Here is a 22,329-nt window from a genome sequence, read left to right on the forward strand (position 1 = left end):
TGACTCAGCACAGCATAAGTTAGTCCCCCAGTGACATTGCAATACTTGATCTATTCGAGCTGATGTCACAAGCCATTTCTTTCTCATCGAGGGTAGACATTTCCAGCCCATCTCATGGGACAGAGGTCCACCACCCCTTTCTGGGTACATCCCATAGAAGACTGTATTATTTATATTTATCCCTCTTTACAGGCAGCACATGGTACTGACACAGCAATCCTGATGTGCTCTGACTAGTATGATTCAGTGATTTCCTCTTTATTGTTTATTGCTCTGTAACAATATTACCACAAACTTAGCAACTTAACACACAGGGCCTGTGGGTCAGGTATCCAGACACGGCTTATTTGGTGCTCTGCTTCACTTTCTTATAGGGTTACAATCAGGGTGTTCAGCTGGGCCTTCGATCTGAGTTTGGGCCGGGGAAGGATCCGCTTCCAAGATCATGCAGTTGTTGGCAATTTTCAGCTTCTTGCAAGCTATTAGACTGAGGGCCTTACATTTTGCTGGCTGCTGCTAAAGCCACCTCATTTCTTGTCCTATGACTGCTTGCTTCCTCAGAGCCAGCAAGGGAGAGGGTCTCCAAGATGAGAGTTGGCATCCTATACAATATAATCACAGAAGTGCAGCTCATCATGCTTGCCATATTCTATTGGGTAAAAGCAAGTCACTGATCCATCCACAGGCAAAGGGAGGAATGTAAACAGCAGGAGGCAGAGATTATGGGACTATCTTAAAGCCAGCCTACCTCAATCTCCTTTCCTTTCCACTGGGTGGTCTCACAGAACTTGTACTCTGCTAAAAACCATGAATCCTTGGTTACACAAATTGTTGCCTGCCAGTTCTTTCCATCTCAGTGAATAGAACCTAAGTCCTAGACTTCATGTTTATTGCTATTAGGTTTCTTTATGTTGGGTCCAGCCAGTTGTTCCTACCTGATTAAGTATATTCTTTAAGCCTGGCTCAGCCATCAGAATATTACACATCTTTTCTATTGTGTCATCTGGGAATGGAAGATGTTCTTTAAGTCACTCATGAAAATGGTGAAGAAGTTAGTACTTAGTACCTAGCATGTGTATTGGACGGGCAGAGGGAAGAGAATGAAGAGTCCCTGTCCCTCATATCCAAAACTTCCTTCTGGAGTGTGGTCAATCAGCTATGAATCATTTAACACCAATCTGAGCTGCACTGCTCTTTCTGATCCTCCTGGGAGCAAGATGGTGCAGCTCTTAAGAGCCTAGTCTTTCTAGTCAAACCAACCTGATTTTGAATTCCAGCTCCACCCACTATTTTTCTCGATCGAGAGTACACAGGCAGGTAAGAGGAAGTTCTGCTTTTCTGTGGCTCATCTTCGAATTTTATAGCATCTGTTCCAGAGTGCAGGCAAGCTCAGGTCTGCTGAACTTCTTCACAAGTTTCATTTAGGACTTCCCATAAAGAATCTTCCTTAACCCAAAGTAGTACAGCTATGAAGCAATTATTGTTTTAGAGATGTAAGGGAGGACTTATCAGAGTTTCAGTTTAAAAATCATCAAAGTTGTCGGGTAGTTCTCCGTTTCCTTGGATTTGTTGCTAAGTTGGCTTGAAATCACCAGCACTGGCCCAGAATGCCCATCTCATCAAACTGAAAACCCTCAAGTGAGGACCAGCACATTCCACATCACTGCTTTAGTACATACTAAATTTTAACTGCCAGTTTTATCTGCATTTGATAGGCCAGCGTTCCTCTCTGCTGGAATCTCTGTGAGAGACTCCTCTGAACCTTTGACCCAGGAAAACTATTAGTAGCCCTTGTTCTGCTTAAACCGAGGGCATTCTTCAGGAAAAGCCTACAGACTCTTTTTTAGCAACCTGGGATTGACTAGAAAATGTGATAATTCGTGGAACTGTTAATAATTTGGAAGGGTAAGTAAATATTTCTTACAAGCCCTAGTTCTTGAGCTCTGAGTTTTAGAAGTTTACAATCCACTTTTCTTCTGTTTCTCATAAAGTAGATGTTTCAGCAGAGAGACCCTCTTTTTCTGTGTCTTCCTCTGCTCATCAGAGGCTGACGTGATTGGTGGGATCCATGCCTTATGGGTCAGTGAGGAGGTAAGCCCAGAAGAGTGAATTTGGGGTCGCTAACTCTTAGTTCATCAGGGTCAGGCGGTATAAACCTCTACTGAGGTGAGATCATCCCATGTTTTTCTTAACAGATGCTAAAAGTCCGGGAAATCACAGTGACACCCCTCTGGGAACTGTGTGTGCAAGAGTATAGGGAAGTAAGATCATTTTGTAGCTTGTGTTTTGGCATTTGCTTTCTATTACCATAAATATGCTAAAGAGTTCCAAATGTTTTTCTCGACTTTTAATCCATCTCCTGAGATCTGTATCTCTGTTTCCAGCTGCTCTTTACACATCCCCTATCTTGATCTGCAGGCCTTTCTACCATTGAGTAGATCCAGAATTAAACTCATTGCCTTGCTTTATCACCTACATTCTTGATTTTTAGCTAATAACTTCTTATTCCCTACAAAATGACTCTTACATGGTAAGGAACACATTTTATTTTTTAAGATTTTATTTATTTGAGAGAGCATGCACACCTGAGTGGAGGCAGGGGCAGAAGAGGGAGGGGGGGAAAAGCAGACTCCCTGCTGAGCAGAGAGCCCAACACAGGGCTCCATCCCAGGACCCTGAGATCATGACTTGAGCTGAAGGCAGACACTTAATGGACTGAGCCACCCTGGCACCCCAAGAAATACATTTTACATCATGACTCCTAAAGCACACATATACATGTACACACACAGATACAGCATGATAAAATTTTCATAAAACAACATGTATCTTTAACATGTATGTTACCTTTGATATTGTTATTTTCATCTTTAGAAAAATGCTGAGGTCAACACTCTGCATGAAATTTACAGCCTCTTGGGGGTCATGTGACCTGTAGTCTGAGAAAATTTGAGAGAATAAAATGCATTTCCCATTTATTCAGTCCCTGGCCCCAGCCTCTCATAACCCAGTGATGCCAAACTTCAACCTGTAATCCAGGATGTCATTCGTGCACTCATTCAACATGTACTGAGTGCATATTTGGTACCAGGCACATAGTAGGCACTATGGATCTAAAGATAGGAGCACCGTGGCCTCCACTTTGAGGTCTGCAGTGCAGTGCAGAGACAGACCAGTAATCTAACAATTGTAAGGCAGTCAGTAGGTCCTGTAAGAAGTCTGTACAAAAACCTGAGAGATTATGAAGATCACAGCATGTAATTTGGACCAGGAAGTCTTTTCGGAAAGGGTGGCTCATGAGCTAAAGCCAGAAGAGATGGGAGTTAACCTGGCCAGTTGTGGCCAAAGCATTCCAGAAGAGGAAACCACTGTGAGAAGGCATGAGGGGGCATGAACAGCATGACAGTTTGGAGAACACAAAGTATTTTGACATAGCCTTTCCTTTCTTTTTTTCTTTTTTTTTTTTTTTAAGATTTTATTTATTTATTCATGAAAGAGAGAAAGAGGCAGAGACACAGGCAGAGGCAGAGGGAGAAGCAGGCCCCATGCAGGGAGCCTGATGCGGGACTCCATCCTGAGACTCCAGGAGCACACCCTGGGCCGAAGGCAGACACTTAACTGCTGAGTCACCCAGGTGTCCTTGATATAGCCTTTCCTTAAAACCAGAATTCTCTGCTGTCACTACCCACCCCCACCCCTGTGCCCCTTTTCTGTACTTGGTCAATTACTTAGTGTTCCCTCTGCCATGTAGCTTTCTCCCTAGCCCCAGGGAGACTCAGGCACATACCTACTTAGGGCTCTCACCTCCCTCTCACCTCACTGCTGTTGAAGGCAGCCCATCACTACCCCCTTCTCATCTGCCTCGCAGAGTGGGAGCACCTCTAGGCACAGCCCCAGTCTCATCCTTCTGTCTTATGTTATGAACACAATAAATGTTAACCCAGGTGAAACAATAAGGGAATAGGGAGAGGTACCGGCCATAGGTACAGGTGTCAGGTGAAGCTTCTTTTTTTTTTCTCTCTCTCTCTCTTTTTTTTTAAAGATTTTATTTATTCATCAGAGAGACAGAGAGGCAGAGACACAGGTAGAGAGAGAAGCAGGCTCCATGCAGAGACCCCAATTCAGGACTCGATCCCGGGACTTTGAGATCACACCCTGAGCCGAAGGCAGATGCTCAACCACTGAGCCACCCAGGCGTCCCTCAAGTGAAGCTTCTTGAATGACTGTGTAGAAGACATTTTAATGTGTCATAGCATACCTGTCATTTTAAGGCTGAAGGCTGCCTTGGATATTAACCTACCTGTTTACAGATGTGGGACTACATTTAAAATGTTAGTGGAGCTATTTTCTTCTGCCCTGTTGTATTTGCAAAAGATCAGTTTTTACTTTTAGAGAATATATCTTTTACTAACCTAACAGTGTCTTGGTTAGGAATATATTAGACAATTAATATAAATGAAAATCTGACTTTAGAGACAACGTACACCCACTTTCTGCCATGCACAAGTAGCCTATCATCTGGAACCATACGTTGAACCCAGATTGCCTTCTCAAAAAGGCTTTCACAGGAAGAAAGACTGATTTTTTAAATTCTTCTTTCCCTTTGCTCATTTTCTACCCACATTGTATTTCTTGTGCAAATGGTCCAGGAGTTGTAGGCAGAATATGAGGTGTGGAGTCTCATCAGTCGGTGCTAGGATAACTCAAAAAAAGGCTTACGTACTTTTTCTTTGCAGGTGACTTTTATGAGACGGCCATGATATTTGATAATCATTTGGAAACAGAACACTGGGCATGGATGGGGATAGTGCCTATGAAAAAGTTTTGCTAACACAAATGTTGTAGAGGCAACTAGTCAGGATAACAACCATACCTATACTAGGAGTGAGAGAATGATATTCAAGTTCTGGCTGGACTTTCCATGGTTTATAAAAACTTCAGAGGGTCTATGTCATGTGTGATAGATTGCGATCAAGTTATGATTTTGAGCTGAAAGGGCCTGCCTTTAGTTGCTAAAGTCCTTCACGTCTTTCATGCAAATTTCAGTGGAAGCTCAAAGTGGAGCATTCCTCAGATGAGCTGTGTGCACTGCCCGCCAACCTGGTTGTCTCCCTGTCTTGAAATAATAATCGGAATTAGTGAAAAGAAGAGGAAGTGCCTTTTGTAGACCCTGCAGTGGTTCACATCAGACAGTGTCTCTGTCTCCCTTCCTATCTTATAACCCCTTCACCAGCCCTCTTGTCTGTCCCCTCACTTCCCACTCAGCCCACCCGTATTGTGGCCTTCTATTAATGTTACTGCTGATTGTGCTTGCAAAATTCATTAGTTACAATGGAAAAGAATTGTCTTATCTCATCCCAGAACCCAGTGGGGAACATAATGCATGTATTTAATCCTGATTCACCAGAGTAGGAAGCGGTGAGGGAAGCCCTCAGTGTATGTGTGCCACTCTTTGTCATGACAGCCCTGTCCCCCTAGTAAATAAACACAGATAATCAAAGCTCTGCATTTCCTTATTGCATAGCGGTACCTGCTAACACTCAAAGTGATTATGCTTAATTTCCTCCTCTTTTTCAGCTTCTGGCTTTTTCTCTTGCCCTTTCTAACCTATTGGACTACACATGTTGGTCCATCATAGTTTGAATTATATACAGCATGTGGCACCAGATTCTCACACATGGCCAGAGCTGCCCTGACCTGACCCTGTTTTCTAGGGGTACTTTGAGTAATACCTACTACTTGCATAATGCTTACTCATGCCAGGTAGTGTTCTCACCACAAATGAGGTAGGTGCTGCTGTCACCCTCAGTTTACAAATAAGGAGGTCAAAAGCTCTGTTCAATGAGGGACCTCAGTGAGGTGTTTGCTTACCCATGGTCACATGACCAGTAGGCAGGGAAGCAAGGTTTTGAACCTAAGGAGTCTGTCTCCAGGATCTGGGCTCTCAACCCTCCAACTCCGCTGTTGATTGGTGATTTACCATGACCACAGAGTATAACAGTAACCTGTGGTACAACGGCATGTTCACATGGGGTGAACCCAGTTCTGTATGAACTGCAATTGCCCTTTAATTCCTTCACCCAGATCACATGTTGCCGTGGTAAAAAATGAAACAGCGAAAGAAGGTGAAAGTGTGAATGAAGAAAGGAAAAAGTGTAGGAAGGACAGTATTTGGGGATGAGGACATTCTAAGCCACATAAAGATGTTACCTGAAATGAGCAGTATGGCTAATAGAGACTGAGCAACCCAAGCTGCCTGTCCTGCTTCTCTGAAACATCGTGATGCTCAGACAGAGGATGCGGGGGAGGCAATGACAGAATTTGCAGAACTGTTAAATGATGAGACATCTGATGCTGGAATAAAGGACAAAGCTCATGCAAGAATCATGAGGGACACATACATACTTGATTCAGTTCCATGGAGATGACAACTAATCGTTGGAAGTCCTACACCCACTTACTAAGTTTGGAGTTGATAAAATGCAGCAGATTTCCCTTCCTGCACTCAGCTGCATTTGTTAAAACGCAGACCTTCATCTTGGGTGGCTCTTTAGCTTTTAGTTTGGGGTTTGTTTTTACTGAAATAAAATCCCTGGCACACGATCATGGAAAAAAAATCCAGAGTTTCATCATATGCAGTGTACTGTTTTCTACACTGGAGAATTTTGAGTGCTTTGGAAATAATAAGTCTGTTTCCACAATTTCCTGCTCTCCACTAGGTTCTTGGAACGCCAAATGAGGACACGTGGCCTGGAGTTCATTCTTTACCACATTTTAAGCCAGGTATGTTTCATTAATTACAAATGACTAAGCACTTCCTATATGGAGAGTGAATATATGCATTTTCCTCTCAAGCTTATATATTATACTTTGAGAAATTCTGGTTAATTGCCATTGTATACTCTACCTATTAGTGGAATTGTCCTTTGGTTTTTACAATTTATTTGTCGGTAAGATAGAAATAATGACATTCCTCGTGAGAGGTTTTCACCTGGTGTACCTCATTTGACTGGCTAATAATGTAACCATATCATCATCAGTAAGACTACCATCCATGTTTATAACACAAAATTTGAATCAGTACTATGATCTACCTGTGTGACCTCTTGAAACAATAGTATGAAAAATGTTAAATTGTAAAAATGAAAACTTTACATTTTGATTTATTTTTTAAAACTAGTGATATATAGTCCATTAGTTTGAGTTTAAACAAAAAAAAGGTTCTGAGTGTCTTTTGTACAGCATGCTGTCTTTTTTGATATAAAATATTTAAACCTCTAAACAGGAAAATCTGAGAGAAAATGCAGAACTTTTCAAACAAATTGTCACTTTTTCCTTCACCAGTAGGTGGCAGTCAAGAAACTTTCTGTTTAATTCTGCTTAGAATCTGAAATGCGGTAATTTAATTTTTATAGGAGAGATGAAAGGTTTGGAATTGGAAATTTAATAAAAATCAATGGAATGAATTACTGTAAAATTATTCTTGTTTTATTTTCTTTTTTTCCTGTTACAAAACATGGGTTATAAAGTGCAGACCCACATAACATTACTGAAAGGGATTTTTATGGAAGATCTAATAGCCCATTATTTTATGAGGGAAAGAAAGCTATGAATAATTTCTGTTATGAGCGCCAAGTTTATTCTCTTACCCCTCTATCCTCCTTTGGGGCACCATCAGGAATAAATTATCAATCCCAAAGAATGACTGGGTTGGGAAACTATTTTTATTCTTAGTTTTTTTCTCCTGAACGTGTACAGCGTGCTGAGAATAATTCTTCAATCATCCTGGGCTCCCCCAAGGACTCTTTGTACTTTTACTGAAAATTTTAAGTAACTTCTAATTTCTGAAAGACTATAGAAACTTAACAATTCAAGATGGATATTTTTCTTCTTTTTTTAACCAAGCAAGGAGCACCCTCGAACTGCTCCAGCTATTCCTAATGGAGTCTGAGAACACAGCTCTTGGTAAATGTCCCAAATGTGGGCTGTGAAAGAAGGTTGGCTTCCCCATGTTAGCATCTAAAATCTTAGATCCTAGGAAAATAAAATAGAGGAGAATCTGAAAAGATTTGAAATAAAGTGAGATGCAGAGAGGAACAGTGAAGACCGTTGTTTGGCCTGCCAGGGCTCTGCACCAGAAAAGATGGAGTAATATGTTTATTTTTGTGTGAATAGAATTAATCTTCATCAACAACAACAACAACAAAAAATCTTCATCAACAACAAACAAAAACATTTATTAAACATGTTCTGGAAAGTACTGCAATGTAGTACAAGTTGTAGTGCAAGTTAAGCTAACAAACTGGAGACTTTATGAGATCAGGGACTGTGCATAGTTCATATTTTGGTGTTCAATAAATATTTGTTGCTCTGAATTATACTGAGTGTTTAAAACAGATCTTATTTGTACAACTTTTCTGGGGTAGGCATATATAAATTAGGATATATATGTTTAAGCTATTTAATATTATGTACAAGTGCCATTACAGATACTTAATACATAGAAGGTAATGGGGGACCAGAAGAATGACACATTTACATGGTGAACAGCATGGGTACTGACAAACAAGAAAGATATTCCAGGCAAAGCTTGGGGCTTATGGATAAGAGTAGATGTGATAAATGCTTCCTGAGTTAGCTTAAGAGGAGCCAAGGGGAGATAAAGTAATAGACTGAGGCAAAGGAAGCAAAGCTATGAGTTCTTTCATGCAGCACTTAATCACATCATCAGGAGAGTTCTCATCTTTGACCTTCTGGACCTCATCCTCCAGGGGAAGAAGATACACATTCCCAGAGGAGAAAAATAGCAGTGCTAGGGTCTGCCTATCCGACTTCCACTCTGTACCTCCTTATTCCGCCCCTAAAGAGTGCCCCTAAAGTCTGAGGGAAAGCAAAAAAATCTGAATCTTAAGGATATACATGTTTTGTTTAATAGATTTCATTCTTCAGAGCACCTTTAGCCTCATAGCAAAATTGAGCAGAAGGTACAGAGATTTCTCCTATAGCCCTGCCCCAGTACATGCACAGCCTCCCCATTATCAACATCTCCCACTACAATGGTGTACACTTGTTATGGTTTGATGAACCTAAATTGAACAGCATTATCATCCAAAGTTCGTAGAATACATTAGGGTTTGCTCTTCGTGTTGTGTGTTCTATGGGTTTGGCATACATGTATAATGACATGTATGCACCATTATAGTGTCCTACAGAGTAGTTTCACTTCCTTAAAAATCCTCTGCCTATCATTATTCCTTCCCCTACCCAATCCCAGGTAACCAGTTTTTTTTTTTTTTATCATCTCCATAGTTTTGCCTTTTCCAGAATATCACAAAGTTGGAATCATACAGCATGTTGCCTTTATAGATTGACTTCTTTTACTTAGTAATATGCACTTAAATTGCCTTTGAGTTTCCTCATAGCTTGACAGCTGCTTTCTTTTTAGTGCTAAATACTGCATTATCCTGATATATTACAGTTTATTTATCCATTCACCTACTGAAGGACATCTTGATTGTTTTAAGTTTTGGCAATTATGAGTAAAGATGCTGTAAACACCTGTGTGAAGGTTTCTGTATGGACAACAGCTTCCAACTCCTTTGGGTAAATATCAAGGAGTATGATTACTAGATCAAATATACTTTGCTTAATTTTTAATAGCTAATAAATTTAAGTAATTCAAGATATCAAACAATAAGAAAAAGGAGCACGATGCAAAGCCTCCCCAACCTTGTCTGCCATCTTCCCCCTTCCCTAGAGCCATTGCCCCACCCCCATTTTATTAGTTTCTTATGTTCTTTCCTTTGTAATTGTAGGAAATTATGAATATATATATTTTTATATTTCCAGTATCAAACACAATTCTGGATCTTGCTTGTCTCATTAATGCATCTCGTAGGTCTTCTCATATCATTGTATAGAGGAGGCCAGTGGGGCTTCAGTCTCCTCTTATAGTTGCATTGTGTTCCATTTGTATAGATTTAACCTATTCCCTACTTGTGGGCATTTGGGTTTGTTTCCAGACTTTTGCTGTCATAAATATTATAACCCTGTACATATATACACATATATACATGTCACATGTATACAGGTGTATGTGATGGATAGGTTACCAGAAGTAGAGCTAAAGAATCAATAAATAGGGGGATCCCTGCGTGGCTCAGCAGTTTAGCGCCTGCCTTCGGCCCAGGGCATCATCCTGGAGTCCCAGGATCGAGTCCCACATCAGTCTCCCTGCATGGAGCCTGCTTCTCCCTCTGCCTGTGTCTCTGCTTCTCTCTCTCTCTCTCTGTGTGTCTCTCATGAATAAATAAAATCTTTTAAAAAATCAATAAATATACACTGTTATAGTTTTGAACTATAAATGTTGTCTAAAGGGATGATGCCTGTTGGCTCTGTTACCAGCAAACACATACCTGCTTCTCTACTCCACAGGCCATAGCCAAACTTTCAGATTTTGCCAATATGTTAGGTGGCCAAAGGAATCTTGACACAATTTTTAATTTCATATTCCTTTTTATGATGAAGTTGAGAATTTTTTCGTGTTTCAAGATCACCTTCATTTCCTTTTCTGTGAATAGTTAATATCTTTTGCCCAATTTACAATTGAGTTATGTATCATTTTCTTATCAATTTCTACAGGTTCTTTACACACTGAAGAAAGAAATTTTAAAAATAATCCTCACTCTCATATCTTACTTTTCTTGCTTAACTGAATAAATTTTACCTTAAGAGAAAAAAGCTGTGGTGGTTTGAACAATGCAGTCATTATATTTTTAAAAGATCAGTTGTTATTAGAGATCTACATAAAAATTTGTATATATGTATCCTTGAAGGGAAAACTTTTCAAATGGATTATGTTATAGCTATGATCTAGGTCATAAATAAAGCTAAAAACGGAGTCTCTTGGTTTTAACATACTCTAATTACCTATAAGGTCTGCTTTGTTTTTTTTTTTATTAACGTATCCTTATAGTTAATTTCTATAGAATAAGTCCAATTTATTTATTAATTCAACAATATTTATTGAGCACCATTTGTATGGCTATGGAGTGGGGATATTGCAGTGAACAAAACACACAAGATCCTTGATAGGTAGGAGAGACCTGTAATACATAGAATATATGGTAAGTCAGGTGGCGATGTGTACTCTGGAGGAAAATAGAGCAAGAAATGGGATCAGGAAGTGCGAGGGAAGGGGGCACTTCACGATTTTAAATTGTAAATGTAATCAAGGAAGACCTCACTGAAAAGATAACATTTGATTCAAGGACATGAGAAAAAGCCATGAAGATAATTTACAGACTTTCCAGGCAGAGAGAGCAGCACATACAAAAGCAGTAAAGTGGGAAGAGGAGGGTACAAAATCAGATCGGAGGCAACAGGCACTGTGCTAGCAGGAGTCCTTCACCATTTACTCTGAACCAGACAGAAAGTGCTAGGAGATTCTGAACAAGACTGCACACGGGGGTTGCATTTTAGTAAGATTACTCTCTCTTGTTCTGAGAATGGGGAGCCCAGGCACAAGCAGGGGGACCAGCTAGGAGACTGGGACAGGAGTCTAGGAGAGAGATGATGAAATACGTTGTAAATAAAATTACTTTATCTTCTCAACGTCTCTGTTTTAGCAGACTACTTAACTTGTTTTCCCTTGGAAAGTGTAGCAAAACTAAAGAAACGTGTTTAAGAACAATTGCCCTAGGATCTCTGGGTGGCTCAGCGGTTTAGCGCCACCTTCAGCGTGGAGTGTAATCCTAGAGTCCCAGGATCGAGTACCACATCAGGCTTCCTGCATGGAGCCTGCTTTTCCCTCTGCCTCTCTCTCTCTCTCTCTCTCTCTCTCTCTCTCTTTCTTTCTTTCATGAATAAATAAATAAAATCTTAAAAAAAAAGAATTGTCCAAAACGTAAAAGAACAAGTAGATAACAACTGAGTCTTATTCTTTAGTATTTATTGTGTATCCTCTTCTGCTCTTACATTTATGCTGACACCAAATTCTTTAACCTCATTCCTTAACCTCCTATGGGAATTTGCTTATTCCCATAGCAACCAGGCAGCTGGGACAGGCCACAGCTGCATAAAGTAAGTATATATGTAACACACACGTGCACATACATACATGTGCACGTGTGTGTTACATATAATAAGGAGTCTAACTGTGGGAGGTGATGCTTTTCCATCATTTGCTTCTATTTTAATTTCTCTTTAAAGAAGTGGGAAGTGGGTCTGGTTTTTTTGAACCTGATTGCTTTCCCGTTTCTCTTCCCTTACTCTTGGGGTTCTGTGGAATATGGTCTTAAAAGTAGAGGTCTCTTCCCTCCCCCTTTTCCTTCTACCTCCTCCTGCCTTGCCCACCTCTCCCTCTCTCTTATGTCAGAATATCTCCTTTCATCACCATGCTCAGGAGGCTTGCTTTGGGCCAGCCTAAGAGGTGAGAGGTTATTCTTAGCACTTCAGTAATTCTGTTACCTTTGATTAGATTCATCACAGGCCAAGCCCCATTCCTTAGCACAAAAGTAAAAGTCCACTGTAAAATTAAGACAGTTTTCCTTTCATTTGTTTCATAGTTACTCAGTAATGGGACACTTTGGCATAATGCTCTGTGCCTCAGTTTTCCTCTGAGATAGTAATAGACTTCTCCATATGAATCGCAGGATCACTTTTCTCTTGCCCGTCGCTACTTTACATCAACAGAGGCAACACGGCTTCTGTGCCCCTGGTGAAGTGATACTTGAAAATCTTTGTTATATAAGACATACTTAGCATTACTATTTTGAAAAAACATATCTTGCATACATATTTGATGTGTTGTTTAGGCTTTGCAGAATTATGGTCATCCTAAATAAAGGTAGAACGTAGATAGACATTGGAGGCTCTTCAGGCTGGTAGCTGAGGATGCTGAGAAGACTTTGAAATTTCCTGCCATTGAAGAAAACCCTTGGGGTTGGGAGCATGAGCACTGTTTTGGTTGTGCTGCAATGATTTAAGCAAACTGAACATTAAATCTGGAAGAAGCTGCACAGGGCATCCGGTCCTGCCCTCTCCACTGTAAGTTTAGGAACCTGAGGCCAGAAATATTAAGGGGTTTCTCCAAAGTTAGTGTCAGAGATGGAAGTAGGTCCCAAGTCTTCCTGGGTTTCCATTCAGTGCTCTTTTTTTCCAGCATATACATCATGCAAGTTCATGCTACTGGATGTGTACCATGATTATTGTATCACAATTTCTCATTGATCTTTTTCCAATGAGCATTTTATTGACAATTAGTTTATAAAGAAAATAATAGAAAACTAGAGAGGATCTGATCTCTGTATTTAGTGAAATACATAGGACCACAAATATCACTTTGAATAAAGTAGTTTGGCCTCAGGGTACCTGGATGGCTCAGTTGGTTAAGGGTCAGACTCTTGATTTCTGCTCAGGTCATGATCTCAGGGTTGTGAGATCGAACCCCATGTCAGGCTCCAAGCTGGAGGCTTTCTCTCCCCTTCTGCCACTCCCCACTCTATACTCTCTCTACTTAATTAACTAATTAATTAGTTTGGTCTCAAAATAACATGTAGACTCCATGTATGATACTTTTATTCATCTCTTAAGTGCTTCCAACAAACAGGGCATTCAGCAGCATTCAATTAATGACAGATTATTATTCAGGAGTTTATTTTTTTTTTTTTTTAAATTTTTATTTATTTATGATAGTCACACACAGAGAGAGAGAGAGAGGCAGAGACACAGGCAGAGGGAGAAGCAGGCTCCGTGCACCGGGAGCCTGATGTGGGATTTGATCCCAGTTCTCCAGGATCACGCCCTGGGCCAAAGGCAGGCGCTAAACCACTGCGCCACCCAGGGATCCCTATTCAGGAGTTTAAAAAAGGAAGGTGTTGTAAAATTCAGAAAGAAATAAATGTTGCTAGACCAGATGCAATTAAAGGTAATAAAATTTAGACTAGAGTAAATCTGTGTTCCTAAATCAAGCAAGAGAACAGAGCATTTCTAAAGTGATTATATTATTCCTAAGAGAAAGTTATCTAATACAAGAGACTGTTTAAGGAAGATTTGATGAAAATAGAATGCCTTTCAATTAATGAAATGAAGGAAAAAATTTGCCACTGGAGGCGAATTACAGAATGGTAGTATTTTAAATATTTTATGCTCAGAACTAGGCCCACAGATACATTGACCTTGAAGGCAACATTTAAATATGGACTTAGTTATTATAAACAAAGAAAGACAAATTCCATATGATTGCACTTCAGTTTGGAGGAGGGTTACTGGATAAGAGGTGGATGGGGGGGGAATAGGTTAAATGGGTGATGGGGGTTAGGGAAGGCACCTGTGATGATCACTGGGCGTTGTATGTAAATGATGAATCACTAAATTCTACACCTGAAACTAATACTACACTGTTAACTGAAATTCAAATAAAAACTTAAAAAACATTAAAAAATGAATAAATAAAAAAGCAGAAACAGACACATAAATACAGAGAGCAAGACTGATGGTTGCCAGCAGGATGGTGTGGAGAGGAATGGATAAAATGGGTGAAGAGACATGGGGAATGCAGGCTTCCAGTCACAGAATGAATAAGTCTTGGGAATAAAAGGTACAAAAGTAGGGAATATAGTTAATCGTATTGTAATAATACTGTTTGGGGGTCGGTGGCCGCTACACTTGTGAGCACAGCATTAATGTATACAGAGATGTTGAATTATGTCGTCCACATGAAACCAACATAACTTTGTGTGTCACTTACACTTCAATAAACTTTTTTAGTTTATTTTATTATTTTTTAAAAGATTTATTCATGAGAGACACAGAGAGAGAGAGAGAGAGAGGCAGAGACATAGGCAAGGGGAGAAGCAGGCTCTCTGCTGGGAGCCTGATGCAGGACTTGATCCCAGGATCCCAGGATCACTCCCTGAGCCAAAGGCAGACGCTCAACCACTGAGCCATTCAGGCTTCCCTCAATAATTTTTTTTTTTTTAAAGAAAGGAAAAAAGAATATGCGTAGAGCACCAGAATAATAAAAGAGAAATTAAAGGTTCAAAATATAGATAGATAACTGTGGACTTAGTTATACTAAGGTTTTGCGATGCGGTGAAGAACTTTTTTTTTTTTTTTAATTTTTATTTATTTATGATAGTCACAGAGAGAGAGAGAGGCACAGAGACACAGGCAGAGGGAGAAGCAGGCTCCATGCACCGGGAGCCCGACGTGGGATTCGATCCCGGGTCTCCAGGATCGCGCCCTGGGCCAAAGGCAGGCGCCAAACCGCTGCGCCACCCAGGGATCCCGCGGTGAAGAACTTCTTGTCAAGCCTTCCTATTCACAGGCTTGACTGGCTCAAAAGCTAGATATCCAGACTCAGTTCCAGAGGGAAAATGTAAATTATTTCAGAAATAGGGCGCCATGGTGATAATAGCTCACATTTTATGTTCTACTTTATTATTGACAAAGGCCTTTTGTAGATTACCTCAATTGTTATTTAGAATAACCCCGACTTCATAATAATGTGGTTGCCCTAAAATTGCTGTCCCATTTTACAGATGAGAAACTGAGGCCCAGAGAGATGGTGTGGCTTGCCCAAGGCTATGTCTTGAGGATGTAGCGGAGGCCAAACCCAATCCCAGGTCTCGTAGTCCCCAGCCTGGTGTTCCCAGCCACACCTGTGCCTGTCTTTTAGCAGGTTTCCCTAACTGCAGGCATAGGGGGACATGAGGGAGAATTGTCAGGCTCTCCTCAGCCCTGCCTTGCGGCCTCCTGGAAAAGATCTGTACCTTCTTGTTGATACCAGAACCACCCTCTAACCCTTTAGCCCTGTGCATCCAGTAAATTGTCAGCTCCACAATACCCCCGTGGATGTTTAGCTTCAGCTGTGCAGTCCTTGGTATGTACTATAGGCATTGCCTAGTTTCATGATTTGCAGTCCTCAGGAAGCTTCGACCCTTAGCTGTGGCTTTCCCCCTTGTCTTTAAGAAGGTGATGGAAAAGCTGTGGAAGCCGCAGAAATTGTGGTGTGGATACTGAGTGCAGGGAAGCTGAAAGGAGGACATCTTGATGCCGAGATGTTGCCCTGAGGAGACCACACTTCAGTCAGGGGGCCTCGTATTTCCTTTTCTACTCACCCTTTATGCTTTATCTCAGTAATTGTTTTTTTATGTCTTTTTTGATTGATTGATTGCAACTCTAATTATCATGGGTTACATCTGGATGTACAAAGGTGTAACTATGTGATAGGTATAAAAATGGACTTTAAAAATTATTATGCAAATATCTGACTCTTATCTCAGGTTTTATTGCTAAAAACTGTAGGTCTGCTTGACCCAAGGCTTAGGACATTTAGACTCTTTCCCCCTGTCATCAGCCACCACCTTCTCCAACTTTGTGATTCCTCCTCCCACCAATAAATGCCACTCTGCTCACAGAGTGAAAAAGCCAATTAATCAGTAAAGTTATGAGTGAAGTGAACTTTATAGAGCAGAGGAAGTTTTAGTAAAGGGTAAACGTAACAGAAAGGGCAGAGTGCCTTTACTCTCGCACTCTCTGATTGTGGCAGTCATGCTGGGACATCACTGGTGGCTGCAAGCAGGAGAGATCATGGTGGCATTGAGAGACCACATACGGTCAGCTGCATGCTTCAGATACTCTCAGGGCTCAGATTCTTATCCAGTGCTCTACTAGATGCCAGGCAGCCATGTAGGTGCTGAAGACACAGTCGTGAGTAAAGCAGATAAACCTCTCTCACACATGGAGCTTATTTACTAAAGGAGAGGCAGATAGTAGAGTGCAAGTTGGTGTGGCTGGAGAAGTGTGACCATGAAGAGCCACAGATGATTCAAGAGGGTTGGGTTCTGGAAGACCAAAGTGAGGAGTTGGGATTTTATTTGAAACGAGAGAAGAATTATTGAGCAAGGAAGATTTTTTAAATCTCTTTTTAAGGAAATTAATGTATTATGTCTTCAGAAGGCCCCACTGGCTACAATAAGTCACGGACCTATTGCAGAGATGGAAAGAGGCTTCACCTCAAATGTGAAGTCCTCTTGATTGGGAGTTTCTGTTTATACCACTGGGTTGAGAAGTTTCTATAATGGCAATTCTTGAAACTATGCTCACACCAGTTAGCATAGATGCCATAAACATGACGGATAGAGCTAACCAAGGATGTAATATGAAATAAGTCATAGAAGTGGCCAGTGCTGTAAAATAAAAATAAAGGGGAGCCTGGGTGGCTCAATCGGTTAAGCATCTGACTCTTAATTTCAGCTCAGGTCATGATCTCAGGGTAGTAAGATCGAGCTCCACATCCAGCTCCACACTCAGCAGAGTCTGCTTGAGATTCTCTCTTCTCCTTTTGCCCCTTCCCCTCCTTGTGTATGCTCTAAATGAATGAAGGAATGAATGAATAAATAAATAAATAGAATTCTCCTCCCCAGTAGGCAGACCTATGGGGAGGAAATATCTTTATGAATCGCAGAAACCCATTTCATTGCAAAGTGTCCCCATCTGTACTGATTTTCTCTGTATCTGCTTGAAGAATTTCCCATGTGTTTTCACTAGAGGGCATCAGTAATGATGAAGACTAGCAGAGTGTCTAGAAACTACCAGAGAAAATATAATAAGATTACAATTTCAAGGAGAAATGAAATACTTCTGATTGCAGCCTTATCAAAACAAAACAGAACAAAATCCTAAGTAGGCTGGTTTCATTACTCTCACTCTTAGAATTTTGTAAAAATTCAGTTGGGGCATTATCCACACCTCATCTCACCAAGGTTTATATGGCATGCCAGTCACCAAATAAAGATTTCTCCATCTTTTTCAATAATCCTACTGCCCCCAACCCCACAGAAAATAACTAAAATCCTTACATAATGCCCAATGTGTGTGATTTGGTTAAAATCATGTCTAAGAAAAGAATTAGAAATTCAGCCTAAGAGTAAGAGCAGAATCAAATGAAGACATGGAACATTTTCAAGGAATGAAAGAATTGTCAGCTCTTTAAAACTGGCATACTTTAGTTGTTATATACTATTCACAGTCCCAGAAACCAGTCATACACTTGTTATCCCTTCCTTTATTTGTAATGTGATGTTTTATATTTATCCTGCACAGAGTAGATGCCAGCAAATGTATAACTAGAGATCTATGCATTGCAAAATGTCCTTCATGCTCCTGTTCCTGAACTTTTAAATATCTTACCAAAAGTTGAAAAATCAAGATCTTAGGAAGCAGAACAGGGAATTGGAAACTTAGATTTAAAACAAGACAAGTTGATTCTTGCATTCAAGTTGGGTCTTGACCACAGTACCTTGAGTGGTTAACTCTGGCCCCAGGAAAGGAGTGGGACACCCCCCCCCACCCCGCCTCCTCCAGGCCTAAGCTTTGCACAGCTAACCCTCCCGAGCAGTAATTGCACACCACTATGAAAGATTCACAACTAAGTGATTGAACCAAAGGTGGGATGTAGGTAGGGTTTGTCCCTGGGACATTAGAGGCACACAGAGAACATGCTTATAATCTATGAATTTGTGTACAATTTTCAGCATTTGAAAATTGTTAGAAACAGAGTAATAACTGACAATTGAAGTGCTAGTTTGGTTAGTGATGCTATTTGCATTGTATAGTTTTTGACTGTTTGCCAAATGCTTTCAAAATGTGAATTATCTCAGGAGGTCCTCCTAAGACGGCAGGTAGGCAGGAAGAGGAATGTAGCTGACAGTCCGTGTGGAAAGCTGCACAAGGTGGCACTGGGCCAGACCTGCACGAGGTTCTGACCTTTCTGCACATCTCTTTGGAACAACAGCTATGAAATAGTGCTCTTCCTATGACGAGAAACAGGAAGAACACAATGCCACAGACAGATCTCAAACCTCCACTGTGTCGATACCACTGACATCCATCATTCATGCCAAATATCATATCCATGGAGTGAGAAGCATGCCCCAGTCCTAAAGTGGGGGAGGAGAAGGGTCAAGAAGGAAGAGTTGCTGAATAATAATCTAATCTCCCATTCTAGAGTTTATGATTTATAGGCTTATCAGCTACTCTTGTCTAAGATAAGTGAATCACAGCCTTGATTTGTTTAAAATGGTGTTGATTTAAACACTCTTTTGGGCCATTATCGTAGGGATCATGCAAGACAAATATACATGACTATGGGATAATAACTCCTTTGCTGGTATTGAGATAAAAGGAAAAAAATCTTGATTTATTTATGATGCAAGTAATATTTTACTCCCAAATATTCAAGTAAGACATGATAAACTGGCTACTAATGATTGGCTAGGTTTTAAGAGCTGATGAAATTTCCTTCACTTACACTTGTCCTTGATATAGCATTCTCAGAACATCTTCGTGGCTAACACAATAATGTTTGCAATGGAAATTATTAAGAAAGAACATAACCATGTAGATACATAGATGCTTTCACCTCTACAGCCAGCTTTGTAAATCCAACTAATGATCTCTTGATTGTTGAAAAGGACAATTGCTAGTCTCTCAGTGCTAATCCTTTTTCTCCACTAATGCATTATAATCAGAGATTTACATATAAGGAGTTAGAAGAGTATTGAAGTGTCTGTTTTCCTTCATTTCTTTAACTATTGCCTCAAAAGGGGTATTTTAGGATAGCTTAAGTGTTTACCCTCCCTAAAGTGACACTGCTTTCAATATACAATATGTCTGCCATATATATATATATATATATATATATATCAATAATTGTGATAGTACTAAGAGCTAGCTGGTATCATGCATCAGACACTCTTATCAGCTCTTGAGATCCATTTCCTTATTAAGTCCTACTGTTACTCCCATCTGTAATATAGAGAAACTGAGGCACCAAAAGTTTTTTTTTTCTTTTTTTTTTTTTAAGTATTATGTCCAAGGTTACCAGAACTTGGAAGACATTGTCTGGCATTTCATGTGAATATAAAACAGATTTGTTCTCTTAGACAAAAGGTTAAGCCATGACAGCATATGGAAAGTTCATTGGAAGTGGGGAGAATATTGTTTGTGGCATATTTTTTCAAGACTGTTTTTTAAGAGCCCTTTTAGGTTCACAGCAAAACTGAGCAGAAGGTGTAGAGATTTCCCATACACATGCATACAGTCACAGCCTCCTGGTATCAATATACTCCACAAGAGTGGGACATTTATTATAATCGCAGACCCTTTATTGACCCATCATTATAACCCAGAGTTCATGGTTTACATTAGAGTTTACTCCTGGTGAACATTGTACCTTCTGTGGGTTTGGACAAATGAATAATGACATGTATTCACCATTACAGTATCATACAGAGTAATTTCACAGCCCTGAGAAATCCTCTGTGCTCTGCCCCCTGCTCCCTTCCTCTGCCCTAACCCTGGCAATCGCTGATCTTTTTACTGTCTCAGTAGTTTTGCCTTTTCCAGAATGTCATGTAGTTGAAAGTGTGCATGTTTTGCATTGCTGGTCAAGGAGCTTCGTGATCTGTTTGCGCTGCTGCTGGCTTTGTGCATTGTTGAGGTCAAACTTCAAGTCTCTTTCAACGGAGACACAGAGAGGTGTCATGGTATAATGACTAAAAGCATGGACTCCACATCTAGACTGGCTGGGCTCAAATCCCAGCTCTGCCACTTGTGAACTGTGTACCACGGACAAGGTGCCCAGCGTCTGGCTACCTCAGTTCTCTATGTGTAAGATGGGAGATGACCATGGCCCCTCCCCCATAGTGTTGTCATAAAGACTAAATGAGTGTATATTTGCATACTGCTTAATATACATAAAATGTTTGCTATTTATCAAATAGGCTTGGGTATCCCAGCTCTTTGGTAATGAAGAGTAGACTGGCAGCAGAGTCCTCCTTTAGCCTGTGCCATTCACCTGTGCCACTAGCTTGCATCTTGGCCTCAAAGTGACTCAACCTTTCCAATCTCAGTTTACTCGTGTAAAATGAAGTGGTTAGACTCCCTGGTCGCTCCCACTACCCCTGAAGGGGCTGAGCTCTCTCTTCCTGATTTCTTTCTCCCTTAGGAGACTTTAGATGAAGGGATGGGTGGGGACACATGGAGAATGAGACAAAGATCTTTCTTACCCTTTCTTTTCTGGGAACTGTAAAGATACGCTATTGTTTGTGAATAGTACACTTTACACTTTTATAAATGCCTGTGATTAAACTTTTCTAGAGAAAAACCTCCTATGGAAAAGAGGAGTGTTCTGTGTCTTAGGTTGGATAGTTTGAAGACCTCATCAGGGAATATGCACTCACAAAGCCACATTTACATGTCTGCCCAAAAAGCCAAACCATCAGAAGTAAAACTAATGAATATAGTAGAACTTTTGTTTCTAGAAGTTGCTCAGGGATTACTCAGTTTAAAATGCACACCATTGGGAGTTAAAAGATGATTTGCTGCAGCCAGGGCAAGTCAGGGTGCTTCAATATCCTCTTTGCCTGTCTGAAGGTGGCTGCCTAGCATTTTGAGGTAGCCCTTTGGGTGACAGCATCAGGGCGTGCAATCCTGTTCAGCATTAATCTGTCATGTCAGAGCCTCTCGCTGATAACGCTGGAGCTGTGTCAAATCTCAGCAATTATGTATTTGGAGGCCATCACGTGTGTTAAAGCTGTGACTTGCAGTTATGCGAACATACACATTATTTCTAAAATGCCCGTTTGGGTCATTCTGCTTTTTTGCAATTGAGATATCTAAAATCCCAATATTTTGAAACAAGGTTATATCCCTGTCTGTCTGGGGTAAACTCTCATCTTCTGTACTGTATGAAGGTGAGGGGCAGCCCAGGTGGCTCAGCGGTTTAGTGCCACCTTCGGCTCGGGGTGTGATCCTGGAGTCCCAGGATCGAGTCCCGCACTGGGCTCCCTGCATGGAGCCTGCCTTTCCCTCTGCCTATGTCTCTGCCTCTGTGTGTGTGTGTGTGTGTGTGTGTGATGAATAAATAAATAAATAATCTAAAAAAAAAAAATATATATATATATATATATAAAAGAAGGTGAAGCCTTCATGAAAATTCTTGTGCATACTTGTCAATATAGTTTTCTTCTATTGATGATCTGTTAATATTGGTATCATGACTTATGTAGGTTGCCTATGACCGCACATGTTTTATGCACTACTGTATATCCACAGTGTCTAGAACAGGGCCTGGCAAACAGTAGACACACGATAAATATTTGTAGAATAAGTGAGAGAATGAATACTCATGCCTCCTGTCCTAAAGGATTTAAGGATATTATATGATACATAAACAAGTAATAAGGGTAATTGTTTGAAATCTTACCAGCATGATTCATAACTATGTTTGTTGTTCACCTTCTAAAGGACCAAAGGTTTTTT

At 40.5% G+C, this 22,329-nt stretch overlaps 1 protein-coding gene across 11 annotated transcripts in view; it reads left to right on the forward strand.

Annotated features, from left to right (window-relative positions):
• CDK14 (cyclin dependent kinase 14) overlaps positions 1–22,329 on the forward strand; it is a 722,239-nt gene that overhangs the window by 565,243 nt on the left and 134,667 nt on the right. For all 11 annotated transcript variants that reach the window (XR_005369364.1, XM_038556760.1, XM_038556759.1 and 8 more), the window contains one exon: positions 6,720–6,783. Coding sequence is in view for 10 of the 11 variants with exons in the window: in XM_038556760.1 (XP_038412688.1) it covers positions 6,720–6,783 (64 nt within the window). In the remaining variant the exon portion in view is untranslated. The remainder of the gene's footprint in view (positions 1–6,719; positions 6,784–22,329) is intronic.

This window comes from Canis lupus, chromosome 14, assembly GCF_011100685.1.
Source record: "Canis lupus familiaris isolate Mischka breed German Shepherd chromosome 14, alternate assembly UU_Cfam_GSD_1.0, whole genome shotgun sequence".
In the NCBI taxonomy this organism is placed as follows: domain Eukaryota; kingdom Metazoa; phylum Chordata; class Mammalia; order Carnivora; family Canidae; genus Canis; species Canis lupus.